The sequence below is a fragment of the Neopsephotus bourkii genome, unplaced genomic scaffold (assembly GCF_033783945.1).
Source record: "Neopsephotus bourkii isolate Nb327-2 ecotype Australia unplaced genomic scaffold, CSIRO-AGI_Nbou_v1 NB_1328, whole genome shotgun sequence".
Lineage (NCBI taxonomy): Eukaryota > Metazoa > Chordata > Aves > Psittaciformes > Psittacidae > Neopsephotus > Neopsephotus bourkii.
Genome location: NW_026901808.1, coordinates 225,781 through 244,855, shown reverse-complemented (window position 1 = coordinate 244,855; position 19,075 = coordinate 225,781). Strand labels below are relative to the sequence as shown.

Here is a 19,075-nt window from a genome sequence, read left to right as displayed (position 1 = left end):
GACACACACTTCATATGTGGCGCGTATCTCATATTCAGCCTGTTCATAGCTTGTGTTTCTTGACATGCAACAACGCTTGGAGGTGCCTGCACTAAGCTCTGGTAACAGATACGATAGGCTGAAGCCAGCAATCACTGTGGCTAGAAAGCACAAAGCAAAGTGACAGGCTTCCTACTAATTCTTGGATGTAGTAAGTTGTCCCATACTCGGAAAGTGGCAGGTAAAAGTCACAATATGAACCTCCCCCACACAGTTTAAAGCTTGACTACAATCCTAGCAATAAGCACAGAGTAACTCTTACTGGGTTTTCAGTCTGGTTGATTCCAATGAGAAATACGAGCTCAGAGAAGAACAGGGCAGCCACCAGGTTTTTGTGGATACTGTGCAAGTTGGAACGTAGCGTGCGGATCAGAACCAGCAGTATGAAGGTGATCAGCAAAGCCACCAGTGAGATGGATACGGTTGTGTAGGTGACGATCTTCAGAGGAAGTACCTCCCCATTCTGTAGAAGGAGATTGACAGGAATTCTGTGAGTTTTTTCCTTTTTTTTTTCCTACAATAAAATTTAATACTTGGAATAGCAATGTTTTCATTACTACTGAGCCAATGGGCAGATCTGCTTTAGGAGCAATAGAAGTGGATGATGCCACCTCTTAAATCACTCTACATGTTTGAGTGTGTATGGGCAGCACCCAAAGGGTGCACCAAGCAGGTAAGAAGCTCTTTTCAGCACACTGAATGATGGGTGCTATCAGGTATGGGGCAACACACTGCAACATGGGATCAATCCACTGACAGTGCTCTGAGTCATGCTCAAAGCTCAAGCTCTGGATCAAAGCCCTTCAAAACCAAAGCTCTTGAAAAACAAGCCTTTGAAACCCACAGCCCTCGAAAGTCCTGAGCCTGACATCACTGACCTCTCGTTTTGAAATGTCCATCAGGACGGCAAAGCTGGTTATGTGGTTGCACTGGCAAGCAATATGGCTCTGGTTTCTGGAAAACAGCTCACATCCTCTGGAAGACCAGGCACCTGAACCACCAACCCTGTGTGGAGAAAACGGATTCCTGAGACCCATCCTCTGACCTCCCCTCACCTCCTGCTGCTATAAATCTCTGGGACAGCTCTTGCTCCACAACCTGAGAGGACTCCACAACTGGAGACCTCTTGTAAGCACCAAGACAGAAATATTTTAGCTGTCACCTTCCTGAAAGAGTATCATCAACTTAAAAAGCTTTCAGATGAAGTAGTTTCTGGCATGACAGCTGGCTTTGCTGGGTTTAGAACAAGCTGGTTTGAGTTAAAAGTATTTCAAGATTGCTTTTGGGTCAGTGACCACACAAGCAATATGGGGAAGTGATTGCACAGAGCAAACTAGTTGTTGAATAGGTAAAAAATAACAAAACCACAGAGAGATACGTGTTTTTTGGTCACCTCTATTTCCATATACTTAGACACTGCTTGCAGAGCTCTTATATGAAATATGTTTCAGCAACGATGTAATTTCATTATAATGTTCCTCCAAAAAGTACACAAGAAAGGGTTAAAACCAGTGAATGCTATTTCATATTTGGAGATCTCTTGTACTAACACTGCGGAGGAGCTGCTCCCTTACAAATTGTTCCCTGTGCAGCTGTGGTTAACTCCAGTGGCTTCAGAAATTATTTTGTATCAATATTAATTATTCTATTCTGAAGTTAAGGAGTAATAAAAATAGTCTTGCAGTTACTGAAAGAGTTTTTGATTAGACATGACAGGACATCTTTTTAATTCAGCAATAAAATATTTGTTGAGCAGTTTTAGTATCACTTTCTCTTGAAAAGTAGTCACTTCTTAAAAACTCTTTTGTTACCTGCAGTTTAAGAGCTGCTTTTCAACTGTGGCTCTATGAAGATGTAACACACACAACAATGCCACTGAAGTTGCCAGCAAATAGCTAATAGATGAATCACTTGAAAGCTAATGAGTTATTCAAGCCCATACAATGTTTAAAAATTTATGAACAAGGGCTTGCCATTCCCTCATAATTGGCAGAATCTGTACATACAAGCAAATACACTACTTCACGTGCAGGCAAATGGAGCAGTTTATTACTGCAAACAGACTTCTGTTGCCTCTTTGACCCCTTCAAATGATATAATCTCCTGAAGCTTTTGAATAGGACGCAAACATTTTCTAGGTTAGTTTGCTCTTTTATTTCCAGCAGCGGATATTGCCCTTTAATGGATTTTTCCACAGGTTTAATAGAGGTTTTGCGTTACTAAGAAACAAGCTACAGCTCTTCCCCTTACCCTGGGCAGACAACATCATCGTCTCCCTATATACCTGGCTTTATGGCTGGAAATTGCATTATATATGTAATAGTTACAAAATTGCGAAAGTATAACATGCAGAGCATGCAGTGATTCTCAACACATTTTCTTTTGTTTTATCCACACCCTTGAAATACCTCCAACAGGACTGTGCTGTTTGCACAATGCCATAAACAAAACACCCATGAGCATATACAGGTCTTAACATTTTTCACATTTTCAAGAAAAACATGTCTGTCTTTAACTTTGCTGAATACCAGAGACCTAAGTGAGCCATTATCAGAGTATTTCATCTCCCTCACGCTTTCCTCCTAGAGAGTCAAAAACTCCCTCCCTAAGTTCTGCTTATGTAGCACAATTTCTTCCTAACAACTGGAAGAAGTCTAAGGACCCAAAGAAGGTACTTCCTTCCTCTCAAATTCCTCACTAAACCAAATGAAAACATATGCACAATAGTTGATGGAATGAAAGGTAAGCTGCTTCTTATCAGTGTAACTGTCTTTGGGAGGACTTTTGATTCAAAAATTTAAGATTCAAATATTTATAACCTTTACCCACATAACTTTACCTGCAAAACCTCAGTCCTCCCTTTTACCAGCATGAAAACTTGGGTTTGTAATTTCTTTGCACTGGCCCTGGCTAAGGCACTAAGGGTGGGTGCCTGCTTGCCATATACCCTCTGTCCAGTCACTGGAATAAAACAGGAATTCAATTATCTCCTGGAGATCCCTCCTAAAAAAAGGGCATGGGGCAATGATAATCCTGACTTATGAACCTCAGGCGAGCCATCAATTCAGGCTCTGGAGTTGGACTATGCCTGTCCAGATATACATCTGTGGGCAAAAACCATACAAGGAAATGGTGAGAATTATTATTTCTGGGAGAAAATGAACCCTGCAGAGAGACATGACGGCACTGTGCTTGCTAAAACCACATGGTTAATCCTTTGTTTGAGGAGTTATGATGATTATTTTATCTTTCTTAGGTTGAAATGACTACATGGCTCTATTCCAGCAGAAATCAGTTGCCAGCTGAATGCGTAAAAAGGGTTTTTCTCCAGAATTGTCTTCCTGTGCAGAACTTGTCTGCTACTGAGACAAGTTGCCATGCACAGCTCTAATACAAGTAGGAGACTTACGTGATGGAGTGATTCCAGAAGACACAGACGGGCTTTGTTCTCTCCTCTGTTTCCAGCATGGCATACTCCACTATGATGGGCTTTTCCACCAAGTTGGGAGGAAGCTCCCCATCACTGTGAATAGCTGTGCTCACTACAGGAGTATTAATAATAGGGCGATTTGGCAATCTGCAGAAGGAGAAAAGTAGCACAGTGATCTAAACATTCAGATGCAAAGCACTGATTTGGTAGACTCTGCAAATAAAACATTTCCATTTGCTTCCACTCAGAAAGCAAAGTAGATGCACCATCAGCCTTCCACACAGCTGTGTTTCCAAAAGCTGCTGGCACTACTGACAGTTATTCTCACACAGTGTGCCAGAGGAGGACGAGACCATACTGCAGTGACAACTACAGCACAGATGACATCTGGTCTGTATAAAAGGAGCTCTGTCTCCCCTGCACACTCAGAGCAAGTGGATGGGGGGATCTGCACAATTCACACACGGGTTTGAAGTTTACCTCAAGCTCCTTCGGTCGGGATCATAGTTTTCAGGCAGGAGGTGTCCCAGGGATCGGTATATGATGACCATGGCAACAGTACGATGTGTTGAGTCACCTGGGTGTCGCTTCTTTCTCTTTGCAAAAGCACTCTCAGGGCTTAGTGCATCATCGTTCCCCTTGGAGGATAATTTTTGATTTGAAGGCTTCATTGTAGGCACTGCTATGGAATTAACATGAATATTAAGTTCCTTCAACACAGCCTTGGAGCTATCACCTAAACTGGTAATTTTGCTTTGCGAAGATTCAGAGCTGTTACTGTTGCTATAACTCCAGGCTTACACAACTGAGGATGCTTCTAATGTTATATTTGCTATTTTTAATAACATTTTAGCCACTTCATAGTTATATAGCAGGTATCAAATAACTACTGAACCTTGAATAATCATTTAGTCCAGCTAGAAAATAAGTTATTTCTAAGCTAGAAGATCTGTAAGTATATAAATACTCTGTGCTTGATTTAAGGTGAACACTGAAACACAACGCATCCTATTAAATTGCATGTACCTTGTATATGGCAAAACTAGTGTTATGAATACACCAATTGGTCACATGGGATTTCTCTCTGCTAATCTGCCATATAATGAGCTTTCAGTTTCTTAAAATCCATATTCCCATTTTCTTAATAGGAAAGATACAAGTCATACAATCAGATGCCCTTTTTCTAAGGAAAAAGCCATGAAGTTGCATCAGCTTATTAATTATCATGTGTTATTTTCACAAGTGTCACTATTTCCTCATTTGGAGGATATTTTTCCATGATACATGTATAATTATTGCACTTTGAGTTACTCTCTCCATCTTCCCTTGCCCAAGGTAATGTGTGGCTTCTCTCAGCAATGTCAGGGTATTTCAAAGACACTGGGAAGCAGGCACTTCCCCATGTATTCCCCCTCATCACCCATCTCCCTGCACAGCTCAAGACTTTGTTTTCTAGTTCTGACAGCGTATCTCTGCTCTCAGATATGGGCTCTGCATCTCTTTCACCACTGCCCTCCATCTCTGCAGGGACCAGGGGAAGGCAGCTGTGGGGCTGCAGGCTCGGGTGGGCGGGGCGTGCCCATCCTATCCTGGTGGGAACGGAGGCAGAGCATGTCTCCTACTTTGACAGGGCTGTGAGGGGCTATGAGTGAGACCTGACAGACAGGTACAGCCAGTTACACAGCCCCCCATGCTCCCAGCACTGCCGGCAGGCAAAATGCCTCCGAAGTATGCACAGCTGCTCCATCCCCAAATAGTGTATGCTTGTGCAGATGGTCACCCTGCTCTCACCCAAGTACCATTCTAGCTTTGAAGGATCAACCATCATCCTTAGGAGCTAGTCAGAATTGCCCTCCGAATGGCAGCAAAAAGGGTTTTACCTTTCCTGTCTGAAGGTCTGAACAAAGTATCAGGGAAGACAACAGATGACTCCAGATCTTTCGGATAATCTTCTTTAATCTCGTGAAACCGTGGTATTCTAGCTCCCGTGAAATTAGACTTGTCAAAGATGTCAACAGCAATAACTGGGGGAAGAAAAGTGTTTCCCATAAAACTGACTAACTTCAATGCTTTCAAATAGGATACTGAGACACAATGGAGCATGACTGAAATGTAAAATGCCTGCACAACGCAGGAAAGAAATTTAAAACCCAAAACACAAAGTGCAATTTTTCTCAATTAATACCTTAAATGACAACTAAAAGCTTATGTGCCAGCATTCTATTACATTTGTCAAATTATACATTTATTTTGCAGTCAAAAGGAATTCACAAGACAGTATCTCCTATAGGAAAACACTACTGCAAACATTAGAAATATACAATCATAGAACCATAGAAATGTTTAGGTTGGAAAAGACTTTAAAATCATTGAGTCTAACTGTTAAGCTAACACTGCCAAGTCCACTGTCAAACCATGTTCTTAAGTGCCACATCTACATGTCTTTTAAATACCTCCAGGGATGGTGACTCTACCACTTCCCTGGGCAGCCTATTCCTGTGCTTAACAACCCATGTGGTGAAGAAATTTTCCCTAATATCCATCTTGATGTAGATCACTTTGTTGTACTTCTCCAGCAGCAGCTGACTCTGTTTTCACAAAGGCCTTTCTCTGGCCAAAGAGCTTCTCTGTGTGCTTCATGTTCCAATTTCAGACTTGCTTCTTTTAGGGAAGGCTAAATGTGCTGCTTCAGAAATATACTTCTACATCTGTTAAACTGCACAGTCAGCCAAGCAAAGATAATAACCTGCATTTTACCTGGGACTACTTAGTCCTCCAGTTCTCCTTTCTCCACGCTAGCAGTTTCTCTCTAGCTCACCTCATCAGCTCTGCCTGTTGTCTAACTGCCAAAATATTTAAAAGCAGCTGAGTTGGCTTGAACTTTCCCATTTAAGAGAAGTCACTGAGCGCCAATTTACATGTTCTAATAAAAGTGAAATCTGGAAGTCCTGAGGGTAACCCTACACTGAAAGCTGTGATCCACTGCAAATTTCTATATGAATATCCAAGTTAAGATTGGTAAATTCCCATGTTTCTAAGTAACTCCCGGATGAGCCATTAGGAAACTCCATTAACACCATGTTCACCTGGAAAAACTGTTCAAAAGAAAACAGACCCCTTTCAGGTCAGAGCCGCCTCACCCCTCCCAGGAGAATGCCTTTTTACCCACAAAAAGCTGGTGGAAAAAATAATGATTCATAACCTGCAAGAAATCTTGATTTTTGTTTTCATCTCGGCTCAGGTTGGTTAAAATGCTGAGCATGCCTTCTTCTGAGTGTGAAGATAGATAAAAATATTTTGGTCTTGATAGTCCTGAATCAAAAGGAAATCCTGCAGGATCGGTTTATAAACAGAAACCAAACTGTTTCAGTTTGGCTTAGTTCAACCATTATCCAATGCCCCTGGAGTTGATGCAGGACATTATAAAATCTGTAGTGTGATTCTCTCATGCATTTGCTTTTTATGCCCTTGTGACTATGCACACGAAGCACTCTCAGGACAAGTAGTAGGCAAACCTAAATTCACTTCTTGTATTAACAGGTGTAGTTAGGAAAATAAGACGAGCTTTTGGGCACATAAGCCCTACTTTAGATCTGAAATAAAAGCAGTAGCTTGAAAAGCTAAATACAAGTTCAGGCTGATAGTAATTTAGACAACCTCTTAAAGAAAAACTATATAAGCTATATAGATATGCTGCTTAGGAGGGACCTCTGAAGGTCTGACCTCCCGCTCAGAGCAGGACTATCACCACCACTTGTTCAGCTCAGACTGTTGGTACCTTGGGAGAAAATGAAATAGAGAGAGCAGGGAGAAAATGGGGAAAGAAGCAGACCAGGCTATGGCTGCTGTGCTGCACTTGAGTGTGTACCATGGGGACATCTGTGAAGTACATCATAGCCCTGCAAGCACAGCAGCTGCTATTTCGGTTATTGGGGGAGCACTGACTGTGATATGTGGGAAAGGTGTCCTGGTACCTCTGATGGTACCTGGTACCTCTTTCTCAATTTAGAACCATTCTGGATATTTTGGACCCCAAGGATCTTGCTCTGATGATGGGTTTTGCAAGGCTGGAATTACCATAGAATTTGATTTCTGGGATAGGTTCCAGCCTAGGAAGGCATGTGAAAATCAGAGGTATACGATCAATAGTAGGGTTCTTTTTGGTTTTGTGTGTACTGCAGTAATTCTTCAGGTGGTGGTGGTATGATTCTTTCAAAACCAAGATTTACTGTGTTCAACTATACCAGGTTGTCTCAAAAGGCATTACCTTTCCTTACAAACTTTGTCCTTCTCACCATCTGTACACTACTTTGGCTGCAAAGAAATGCCACAAGGGAGCAGGGGCACTGCCCAGAGTGAAAACAGATCAGGCATCTCCCAGGAGGCCCCCATGGCAACTGAGAGATATGGATCAAGGCTCAATTGACTTGAAATGAATGCACTGAGTGGGCACCACTAAAACAAACAGCTAGCACCTCTTCCCTGTACATTTTTAAAGCTCTAATACAAAATGGCAGTTTTCAACACAGATACTCACTGATGTTAGGGGTAACAATGACAAAAGGTCTCATGTAGGTTTTCTTCATGTTCTGGGCCACATTGTTGAAGTATTCCTCATAGTGCCTGAGCAGATGAGCGGTGCCACCCTCCGTTCGCTGAATTTGCTCCCAGTGCTCCTTGTTGCTGGGGTCCAGTAGAGCACTCCCCACTTTGATAATATTCTGAGAAACAAAGCACAAGCCTAAACTATGCAGCAGGGTGCTGGGTTTCAAGTGAGGAATATGGAAAATGATTGGCATTATGGCCTCAGGTGAATGTATAATGAAATACTTTAATGCACGCATGTTCGACTACAGCCGTATGAAACCACGCACAACAGTTACTCACCCTGAGGTTTTTTTTTGTTACATAAAGCAAATCCTTCCAAACTTTTTATGAGCAAAGTAAGTCAAAATTGGAGGCTGTAAGGGAACTGCCTAATTTCTTTCCCCTTTATGACAGGAAACCTAGCAAGAAAATACAGAAGGAAAACCTAACCATGTTTTCTTTGTCTCTGAGAGAGACAAGGGAAGCAGAGTGCTTGGTATGTACACTAAAGAACTCCCCCAGAGAAAAAATAGTCATATGATAAAAATCAAAAGAAAGCCCTAAATAGCAATATGGCTTTCTCTTTTGTTTTGATTACACTATTTTTTAGTTTTGTTGATTCCTGGATAACCAGAACAACTTACATGATGAAGAATGACAAGAACGAATACTAACTTCCATATACAAACTTGGAAATACACTTTCATGCTGCTTACAAGCGGTGTTAAAAGGTTCTAGCTGAGGACCTGCCCCTTCTGCCTTTTCTTAAAAAATATGCAAAGGGGCCCTGAGGCTGAAAGGCAGAACACCCCAAAAGAGAGTGTTAAATGGCTTAAATGGGAAAGGTGCTGAGAAGTTTTTAATCTTGGTGAACATATGAACTACACTGATATATCAAAACCTAATTCCTAACTAAGGTAAGATTTGCATAAATGATGGTAGGAATTAATCCGCTCAAGCTCTAAAACAGCCAAGGCAAATACTCAGGCTTCATTTAGAAGCAGACAGGGAAGATGCTATATCCTCTAGGTACTGAGGATGCAAGCATGAATCTGAAGTAAAAGAGGTTGCGCCAGTACAACTGCCTTTATCTAGGGTGAGAAGCACGACATGGCTCCCCAGGAACGCACAAGACACATGCTGTACTTGGTACCAGGCTTCCTCAGTGTTTGTGAATGTTATTTATATGCTTTTTATTATCTGTTTTTCAGACTTCTCCTTGAGACTATTAAAAAAAAATAATAAATCCTTCTCCCCTCATGCTCCCTCAGCCTGGGACGTTCCCTCCTTTTTCTCATGAGCTTTACTGATTAGTTTTCAAATTCCTGACCTATCCCAAAAATATTTAGGGAGTTCTTGAAAACAGCGCCTGTAGGAGTTTCAGTGCCAAGCACAGAGAATAATAAATTAAAGCAGAAGCTTCCAAACCATTTTTATTTGCTTATTGCTCTTATTTTTACTTAACAAAACATGCTAAAAAGGAAGTTCCTTCTCAAGATGTAAATGAGGGAATTCATTCACTCCGCAGCCCACAGGTCAAGTTTCTCAGCACTGTCTCCATAGGAAAGAAAAAACTGAATCTCTTAAAACCTGGTGCACCTAAAACGTTAAATGCTTCAGAAGTTCTCCACTCTCTGTTGACTGTGCAGCCTAAAGGATTGTCTTAGCTACATTTCCTCCTGCTCCCCCACCTCCCCTGGGATGTCCTGTCATTGTGCAGCTTGGACTTGCACAAGGTCTTCAACCTCACCCTGAAGCCTGCCTGACCTGGCTGGTCCTCCTGGAGTACTGCGAGCAGTAAGCATGGTGTAGCATGCCTTCAAAGGGAGCCAGATCATTTTTACCCAGCACAAAGGACATTCTTGGCCCATGGAGGGTCGTTCCAGCAACCCTAAGCTCCTGGCTCTGCTGGCACATGTCCAGAAGGATGTTCTAGCTTGGACTCTGTGCTGTGCCATGGTTGGGATCTTGGAAATAGTATTGGCAAGCATGGACAGCAGTACCCTGCAGTACACCTGGCAATGAAGAGAGCAATACGAGCCTGATATGGATCATCCAATTTCACATTTTCAGACAACAGAAAACTCCCAACATCTTCCACATCTGACGTTTTCCCACCACAACTGTGTGTTTCTGCCAGACAGGGAAGGTTCTACAGCCTCTACAGCTTGTTCTCTAGACCTGGCCAGGTCTTTGGTAATAACTGGGTCTTCTATGAATGCTCTAACTAGCAGAAGCCCCCTGGTATGTGCCTGAATCACTTAAAATGTCAATATGGTAAGCATGTCTTTCAATGTACCAGGTCTTTAATAAACATCACTCAATTGTTTCCACACTGAATTCTAAGAAACCTTCAGAGTCAGTACTAGCTCAGAGTTATCTCACTGCACATTTAAATGAAAATGATCACATTAGGTAGGTTTTCCAACAGCTGTTTTATCCAGGAATAACGCATCAAGCTGATTATTTTCATTTGGGGGATTTTGCTTTTGGCTGTTACTGCGATAACCAACTTTCCATCCTAAACTGAGAAGCCTGACTCATTTGTGAAACAGATTAAGCAATTACATGATATTCGCTCCACCCTGGTCAAAGACAAATTTAATTATCCATTGCCATAAAACTTTAAAGGGGAACTATAAAGGCTTAGCACAGTATACAGTATTTCTTACCTCATTGAATTCCACGTCTCTTGTGGCTGCCAAGTCAAAGCCTTGCTGCTGGCTCTCGTACCAGAGGACCCGGATCATCATCTGGTAAGCTGTCCTCACATCATTGCCATACAAGCTGCGAGTGTGTTTGGTGGCATTCTGCAGCACTCTCACAATCCGTATGGTTTTGCCTCCATCCAATTTGGTCTCGTTGTGGTGTAACTTCTCATTCTGAATCAGAGACAAGAAGGAAGAAAGAAGGCAGTGATGGGTTGGGGTTCTTTTTTTTCATTCTAGTTACAAAGACAATCATCATTTAGTGATTTTTGGCACAAAGGAGGTGTCTGATCAAAATGGTGTTCGTCTAGAGAAAGGGTCGGCAGGAAAACTCAATGCAAAGTGTAACTGAGAGCCAGAAAAGCACAAGGATCCTGATGGGAAATGAGGAGGTTCAAGGACTTGGTCAATAGATGGAGTGCAGGAATATCCAACTGGAGTCTGCATTGATGAATACTTACAAAATAAAGGCAAACTCAGAAAACACAGCTTACCATGATTTTTAGATCCACAAAAGTGCTGGTGGTACAGTTGAAAAGCTCGGGAGGCAGCCAGCCCTTCTCAATGTTACAATGGCGAACTGCATTTCCTAGAAGAAACAGTGCATTAATGGTAAATAATGTTCTGAATTGTGCTGAGTAAATCTTCATAGATTTCAGATATCCTGGTCTTTCAGATTTCCCACATTTTCAAGTTTATTAGAGCTATGCACATGTATCACTTTCCAAACTGGGGATTCCTGTCTGAATCTTCATGAACTGTTTTCCTCAGGCTTTAAAGAAAGGTTATGGCAAGCTTCAAGATCTGCCCAACCGCTCTCAGTCCTGCTGCCCTAACGTTCTCAATTGTATTCGGCCATGTATTTATAATAAATCTGAGCAAGACTGTGCACTTCCTCAGTACTTCTGAATACATATCCCTGCTCAGATTTCTGTGCAACAGCCCATATAGGAAGACCTCCCGGAAAAATGCTGTCTTCAAGTCAAAACATGCTAGCACGTCCACACACTGCATGCTGGAAACACTTCAGCCAACATGTATAATTGCCTTTTGCCAATTGTGAATGGTCTGTGAGCCGCTTACTGTTTAATTTAGCCTATTATTTAATACTATTTGTCAAATCACTTTAAAATGCGACTCTTGGCTGCAGAGCCTTCACAGGGAATTGCAAATTATCCCATTCAAAATTTAGATTGTGTCTAAGCCATTTAATTACTAATATCTAAAGAAGAATTACAATTAATTGAGTAATACCTAATTATATTATTTCTCTTCCATGATTAGGTGCATACAATTAAGCCTCAGGTTCTTTTTTTGAGTGTTCTGTAAAATTCACTTTAAACGAGTAATTTCTCCAAGTACCATTGCCTGCTTGCCTATTTGCTAGAAGAGACACTGGGGTCAACCACAAGAACAGTGCAGAAAACTTACTTTAATTCAACTTTGTACTGTTTAATAATGTAAATAAACTTTACTTACAGAAAGTAAAAATCAATTCTATCTCCTAATATCCTCAGAACAGGAGCTTGGTTGACCACACACTGACTTCCCCTCAGTGATATCGGAAGTCACATAATCACCTATAACTCATTGAGCCTGAGAAGCACTTGCAGCAGAGATTTAGCAGGCTCAAACCTGAGACAGAGGTTTCACTTCCCACAGAACAACCTTTGGAAAAGATAATCCCAATTTCAAAATGTGACAAATGTTTTTAGGAGCACACAAAACAGGTTGTCATTTGCTCGCTGCACAAAACAAGACGGCTCACGTGCTTTATGAAAAGCTTTTTCCAGCCGCCTGACTTATGGGTTAGAGAAAAGATGTTGGGTGGAAAAACACAAGTTCTGCTGCAACTCTTAGCTTTATTAGGCTGCAACACTAGTAAAGCAATCATTGCATAAAGGATTCTCCTCATTTTATCCTTGCCCGGCGGAGCCGTATCACCAAAGAACACGTACAAATCAAGAGAAGCTAAAAGTTACATGGAAGAATTGCTTGACAAACAGAAAATAGGACTGTTTCTTTTGAAAATACAGATTTTCTGTTCTTTACATGTGTTTATCTGCTACACTTTTGTATTTATTTACTGCTACTATTTTCAAATGTACTTTAACAGTTCTTTAGTTTCAGCTAGCTAAACTTGTCTGCTTGCAATATGTATGAGCAACACTGTAATCTCCAGACCCAATGAATTAATGCCATTCCCTATGTAGACATCTTTTCACTCTTTTCCCCTCAAACAGGTATGTAGATAAAGTGGTTAATGTTTTACCCAGGGAACTTACCCACTGATCCCTTAGGACATGGCACAGCAGCTGGCTGGCCAAACTTGGTCTGTGGCCACCAAATACCAGCCTCGAACGCTTTGGGACAGCCATTATAAATTACTGAAAGCAGAAAAAGAAACGATACAATTCTGCTGACAAGAAAAAAAAAAATCACAACAAGGGAAATATTTCAACCTGCCTAAAGGACCTTCCTGCAATTCCCAAGCCCTGTCAGGATACCTGTCCTCTGCAGTGCCTTCCAAGCTGCAACCTGTCAGTGGCTCCTTATCCAGCAGTGTAGGCAGACAGGTACAGGCAGAGGAGAGCCCAGGATGATTACGGGGTTCTGGATTTTGGCTCTGCCTATCTCTGACTGCTCCTTTATTGTGGGAAACGTTTCTCCTTCTTTTCACCCACACACTGTAGTGAGATGGCTGCTGCAGAAGCTTTGTGCTGATCACAGGATGAGGGTGGGTGGGCGGGTGAGAGGAAAGGCAGGATGGGCAAGACAGGAAAGAAAGGCAGAGGTCACCAGGCACACGACACAGCCTTTGTGGGCAGTAGGTGTCAGGGTTCTCTCCCACCTCTTCAGCTGCAGCACAGCAATACAATGCTGCAGTGGGAATGAGCTCACATTTCAAATAAAATTGGGATAAGCTTGCTTTATTCCAGTTTGATGAAAATTAAAGAAATATGAGCTTTCTTCTTTTTCCCCAGCCCCCATGAGTCATACTGGCACAGGCTTAGGAGAGGGATGCATGTTTAGGCTGCTGCAGCTCCCGTTGTCCCTGATGGAAACACTCCACTGGGCTCACATGCATCCCTGGGTGAAGCTGCATTCCCACCACAGTGCAGCCTTCCCCTGCCCGCTGCTAGCAGCTCAGATCCTACAATTAACTACAGCCCCACTGATCAGCAGCACTGGCTACACAGGAGGTACCTTCACAGCCCTTTGTGGTAACTTCAGCAAAAGGGTTGTCACAGCGGTTGCACTGCCGCCCGATGACACCAGGTTTACAAGGACACTGTCCCGTCTCCATGTCACAGGCACGTGTGTAGGATCCAGATGGGAAGCAGTCACAGGGGTAGCAGGTGTCACTGCTTTGTGGCTTGTAGTAATTTGCCTAGAAGAACCAAAATGATAGACACAAAGTATTTGACTTCTATTCCAAACTGCTTGTGTTTCTGAAGTCCTGCTCTAGCAGCATGTGCACCATAAAAGGGGCTAATTTTACCAAGAGTGGGATTATAATGTTATTAATATTAACAGCAAATGTATCAGCTGTGGGAAGTGAGCCATGTTTGCCCAGGCAATGCAGAGAGGCAGAGCTGAGCACGGGGGGATGGCTGGGCTGCCCTGTACCACAGAGACCTGGTGTTTAGAACACCACTTGCAGGTGGGGTGAAAGGCCCATCTTAGTCCTCATGTACTTGCTGCCAGTGCCCAGCAAATGTATTCTTGGAGGACTTGAAGTTTTCTGTGCTTTGCAATTCTGCTCTTGTATGGTATGAGCAAGCCAGGACGGAAACTTCTTGCACCGTTCACTTGCTTTTCATGTACAGGGTGGAAAGAATCAATGATCCCATATTCCAATCACATCTGTAAATGCTTTTGATTTGAGGCGTTACGCGATTACACAAGAGTGTGGTGCTGGCACCCCACTGACTTGATTTAACGCAACAGTGTGTCCTGCTGGCATTTCAGAGGGGAGTATGGGGCCAGATTCACTGCTGCCGGTCTGCACTGGACCAGCTCCTCTGATGTCATTCAAGCCTGTTGTAAAACCTATTGTGAGAAGTCCTTTGTAAAACCTTCAGGAGGGAGTTGCCTCCCCTCCTCTGTCCCCCTCTGTCCCTGCCTGTCCACAGCAAATTCCTCTTAAAATTGACAGAGCTGGCACTGAGGAAATGATTTGCCTTCTCATTTACCTCTTCCAGCTGCTAGGCCTTTTGCTGGCCATTGCAGAGGGCAGAGCTTCACCCAGCTGGCCTGAGCTGTTTCATGGCTATTACTCACTTGTGGTACACAAAACACCACCAGCACTCCTCTGCGCTCTGGTCTGATCTCCCTCGATAAGCCAGGCTGCACTTCAGAGAGATCAGAGCCAGGCTTTCATCCTCACAGTTTTGCTTTCCAAACGCAAATAAGATAAGAGCTGCACAGTATGATTTTGTGAAGGGTGGTGCCAGCAAAATGTTTTAGGTAAAGATTAACTACACTGTGCACATATATGTATGATACAAAGCGCAACTGTGTGTACTTTGTCTCAGATAGTCTCTTGTTGTAGCTATTCTGGTATTTTTAAACTAAAGAAATTTTGACTTAAGACTGGTTTCTTTTGCTTACCTTGCAGCGGCATTCTCCATTGGTCTTATTGCAATCAGAATCAAACCCTTTACTGGTCTCACAATTACATGGACCACAGATGGGGTTTCCCCACCAGCCTCTGGGACAAGGCAGGTCAATCCTATGAAAAAAAAGTCAAATTGAAAGCAAGTTCTTTTAAACTTCCTCTTAAAAGATGAGAAAAAAGAGCTTTGAGCCAAATCAGCTTATAGAGTGCAATGTGTCTCACCGCAGCAGCCAATGATTCATCCATCCATAAATATATCTATACATTGCAATAAATGAAAATAAACAGTATCAGTGCTACAAACCCCTAGAGAAAATGCGCCTCTGAATGTTTTCAAGACCAGCTCCTCTTTATAAGGAGCATACATCTGTATGAGCAAAAAAGTGCTCTTTCCTCTGGGAGAGGGCGATGGGGCCCACATTGACTAGTGGAAATCATCCTGGTCCCACCACCCTCAGTCCTCTACTGGAGAAAGCGCTGGCTGGGGCAGGCTGAATGCTGGACAGGCCCTGTTGGCTTGTGCTGGCACTTTGACAGCTTGGGCAGCTGCATACTGTGCTGAGCCCATGCCCTGTTTTACCTACTGCTACAAACAACCAGGATGCAGCTCCCTAACATTTTATATTCCACCCCTCATCCCCATGGGTTCCTGTCCCAGCCCTGCCATGGGCAGCAGTGCTTATCCAGCCTGTGGTAAAACCAGCTCAGGTGCAAAGCTGGCTGCAAGCTTACCCTATAAAGACAAGTCACTACTTTCTGTCAGCCTGACTTTCTCAGCCAGCTCATCACAGGGTCTGAAAAGCCCTGGACTGCCACTAGGGAGGACATGTGGTTGGAGACATAGAAGAGAGATGGGTGGTAGCTTTGATGCAGATTATGAATCAAAGACTGTGATTCACACTATGAGTGGAGAAGCACAGCTTGGCAGAGGTTGTGCACAACCCTAAAGCCGCTTCTGTGGAGGATAACTCTCGTTTTTGCTGGTTCTGTTTCTTCTGGGTGAGCTTCTGATAAGGTTTGTCCTACAGATGCCCCAACACCAATACTGGTAAGGAGAGCTCTGGGAAGGGGCTGGGACAGCAACCAGGGTCTCTGCTAACTGGAAGTCTTTGTCAAGCAATAGCCTGAAAGTCACACTGCTGATGTTGAGTCTGTGATCAGTGTAATGTACTGGTGAATGTAAGGAACACCCTCCCCGCTGCTCGTTTTAAGAAAGAAAAGCTGTTTCCCATCTGTTTCAAAGACCACAGCTGAATTTTGTTTATAGTAATATCTAGGTTTGTACTTCCGTGCTTTATAATATGAAAAACCACAATGCTGCACTTGACATGATGTTAGCAGATAATGACAAGGGACAACGTCTCTGTGTTGCTAATCCAGAGGAATGAAAGATGAATTGGGCAACAGCACAGCCCACATTTGCCAGACCACACAACAAAAGGCAGAGGAAGAAGCTTTCGGGTTTTCAAAGGGAAGGAAACATCACATGAGCTATTCCTAAATGGGCAGACAAATGCACTTCATTTGCACATCATGAATGGCCCATATTACAGTAAATCAAAGTGCCGCCTCTGGGATAAGGCTGGTTGCTGAATGCTTATCTGAGACCAGGAAGCTGGTGATGAGGGAATCTGCACATTTCTCCCACACAGCAACAGGACATAGTCCTCCCAGACTGTCCAGAAGAGATGGCTTTTTGTCAGCCCACGGACTGGACCCAAACTGCAAAGCTGCTTTATCTGGCCACAGGCCACCTGACTGGGTGCATCACTCTGTGTGTGTGCTTGAGGAGCCGAAGGAGAGATAGAGCAAATTCAGGCCAAGTCCACCACAAGGTACAAGTCAGATGCTGTCCTGTGTAACGTAATACAAGCTGATGAAGAAATTCAGGCCCTGAGTATATGAAAGTTTGCCTGGTATCTAGGCTCAGGAGTGCTAAAGGGCAGAAAGCCTGCAAATACCATCCACTATGAATATTCAAATTGTAACAGGAAAGCTAACTGAAGCAGAAAAGGAAACAGGAGGACTGCTGCTGCCTTAGGAGAAGGCATACCTGGAAAGATGAAGAAACCAGGAACAAAAACAATTCTTACTTGCTCTCACAATACTGTCCGTAGTAGCTTTGTCCGCATTCACAGGTGTAGCCATGGGACGAGCTGGGTTTGTGCACGCACGTGGAGACATGCTCACATGGGTTCAAGTTACATACATCAACACAGTCTCTTCCAAAGTACCCTGGGGAGACAAGGTCATAAAATTACAGCAACCATTGTAATTTATGATTTGCATGTCTCCAAAAGACCATCTATTTTAAACTTATACACTAATAACACATCTTCAATAATCAGCAGATTCCCCCCGAGATACTGTCAGAAGGAAGGTACTCTTTTCCCTCTCAGCAAAAAAGATAGTGGGCTGTTCTTTTCCACAATCTGTTAACATGCTTGAGGCACCCTTGTGCCTTTGGTTCTCAGTTTTATATTCAGGGCATGTGTTACAAATAGTTTTGTATTCTCTCCCTGTGTGCATGGGAGGTGAGTGCTGGGTGCTGACAGCATGTGCTGGCTACATGCACTAAAACAGAGAAAACATTCAAAGTATCTTGATTAGGATGCAGGGTGTGAGACTGAGATTCAACAGCAGAAAAGGCTGGGAAAGAAAAAAAAAGGAAAGAGAAAGAAAAGGGGAGGTACATGGAAAGAGCCCTTTGGACCAGAGACCATCTTTCTGTTTGGTTGATATGTTGCCTAGAATAAATGATCCTTAGTCCATGACAGCAGTTTCAAGGGTGCTACTGTAAGACTGAGAAAGATAATACTGATTATAAGAAGAAGAACCAGAAGATGAGCACTCTGCAAGCATGCTGCTGCTGCTACTGCTCTTCTTCTGATGAGTGCATGGAGATGTGATCCAGCTCCTGGCTGAGTGCCTGGGATGGTCACTGGGTTACCTGGGTCACAGATGCAGGAGTAGCTGTCCCAGTCGTCACTGCAGTAGCTGTGCTGGGGACATGGGTTGGAATCACAGGGGTTATCCACTTCACAGCCCTCTTTCACGTTGATCTTGATAGCCTGTTTCATGTTGAGTGTAGCTATATTTGTAGATGTCTCTCCCATTCTTACACCCTGGTGACAAAAGACAATTGTTCTAAAGTTACTCTTCACTCAGAATACAGTACCATGCGTTTCACTACTTCATTAATCCATGAGGGTACACTTTAAAGAAACATCACCTGCTGAGCCAAACCTAGTTTTTTTCTTAGATGCTGCTCCCCTATGTAAGATTTGTACCTCGGACTGTGGGTGGACTTTAATATTTTGATTCTTAGATATTTTGATGGAGGAAACAGAAATGTTCATGGATGGATGAAAAAGAAAATCCCTCATTTTCACATGGCTATTTTCTTAAATGTTCAAAGTTTGTTGCTACACATTTAATTTCGTACCTGCATACAGCCATAGAATCCCTGCTGAACAGAGACTTGGTCTCCAGAGACACCTCCCACAATGATACTTTTCATTTTAAGTCCAGGTAGTTGATTTCCAATCTGCACAGTGCTCTGTTGAGGAAAAGGATAATCAGTAAGAAGAAGCACTATCATCCTCTATGACACAGACAACCTACTTTCTAGTGATGGAGTCAAGCAGTAGCTGACAGTATATTCAAGAAGAAATATCAAAGCAGTGAGGA

General features: G+C 42.9%; 1 protein-coding gene across 6 annotated transcripts in view; it reads right to left on the bottom strand.

Annotated features, from left to right (window-relative positions):
• Window positions 1–19,075, bottom strand: part of CELSR1 (cadherin EGF LAG seven-pass G-type receptor 1) — a 166,129-nt gene that overhangs the window by 21,045 nt on the left and 126,009 nt on the right. For 4 of the 6 annotated variants that reach the window (XM_061366230.1, XM_061366232.1, XM_061366227.1 and 1 more), the window contains exons 11-24: window positions 18,831–18,944; window positions 18,336–18,510; window positions 17,479–17,620; window positions 15,379–15,499; window positions 13,972–14,155; window positions 13,050–13,151; window positions 11,259–11,353; window positions 10,729–10,938; window positions 8,007–8,190; window positions 5,350–5,493; window positions 3,950–4,151; window positions 3,449–3,616; window positions 918–1,044; window positions 302–502 (exon numbers count right to left, since the gene is read on the bottom strand). In XM_061366230.1, coding sequence (XP_061222214.1) covers window positions 302–502; window positions 918–1,044; window positions 3,449–3,616; window positions 3,950–4,151; window positions 5,350–5,493; window positions 8,007–8,190; window positions 10,729–10,938; window positions 11,259–11,353; window positions 13,050–13,151; window positions 13,972–14,155; window positions 15,379–15,499; window positions 17,479–17,620; window positions 18,336–18,510; window positions 18,831–18,944 — 2,169 coding nt within the window. The remainder of the gene's footprint in view (window positions 1–301; window positions 503–917; window positions 1,045–3,448; window positions 3,617–3,949; window positions 4,152–5,349; window positions 5,494–8,006; window positions 8,191–10,728; window positions 10,939–11,258; window positions 11,354–13,049; window positions 13,152–13,971; window positions 14,156–15,378; window positions 15,500–17,478; window positions 17,621–18,335; window positions 18,511–18,830; window positions 18,945–19,075) is intronic. The other 2 variants (XM_061366233.1, XM_061366229.1) reach the window with 1 other exon arrangement.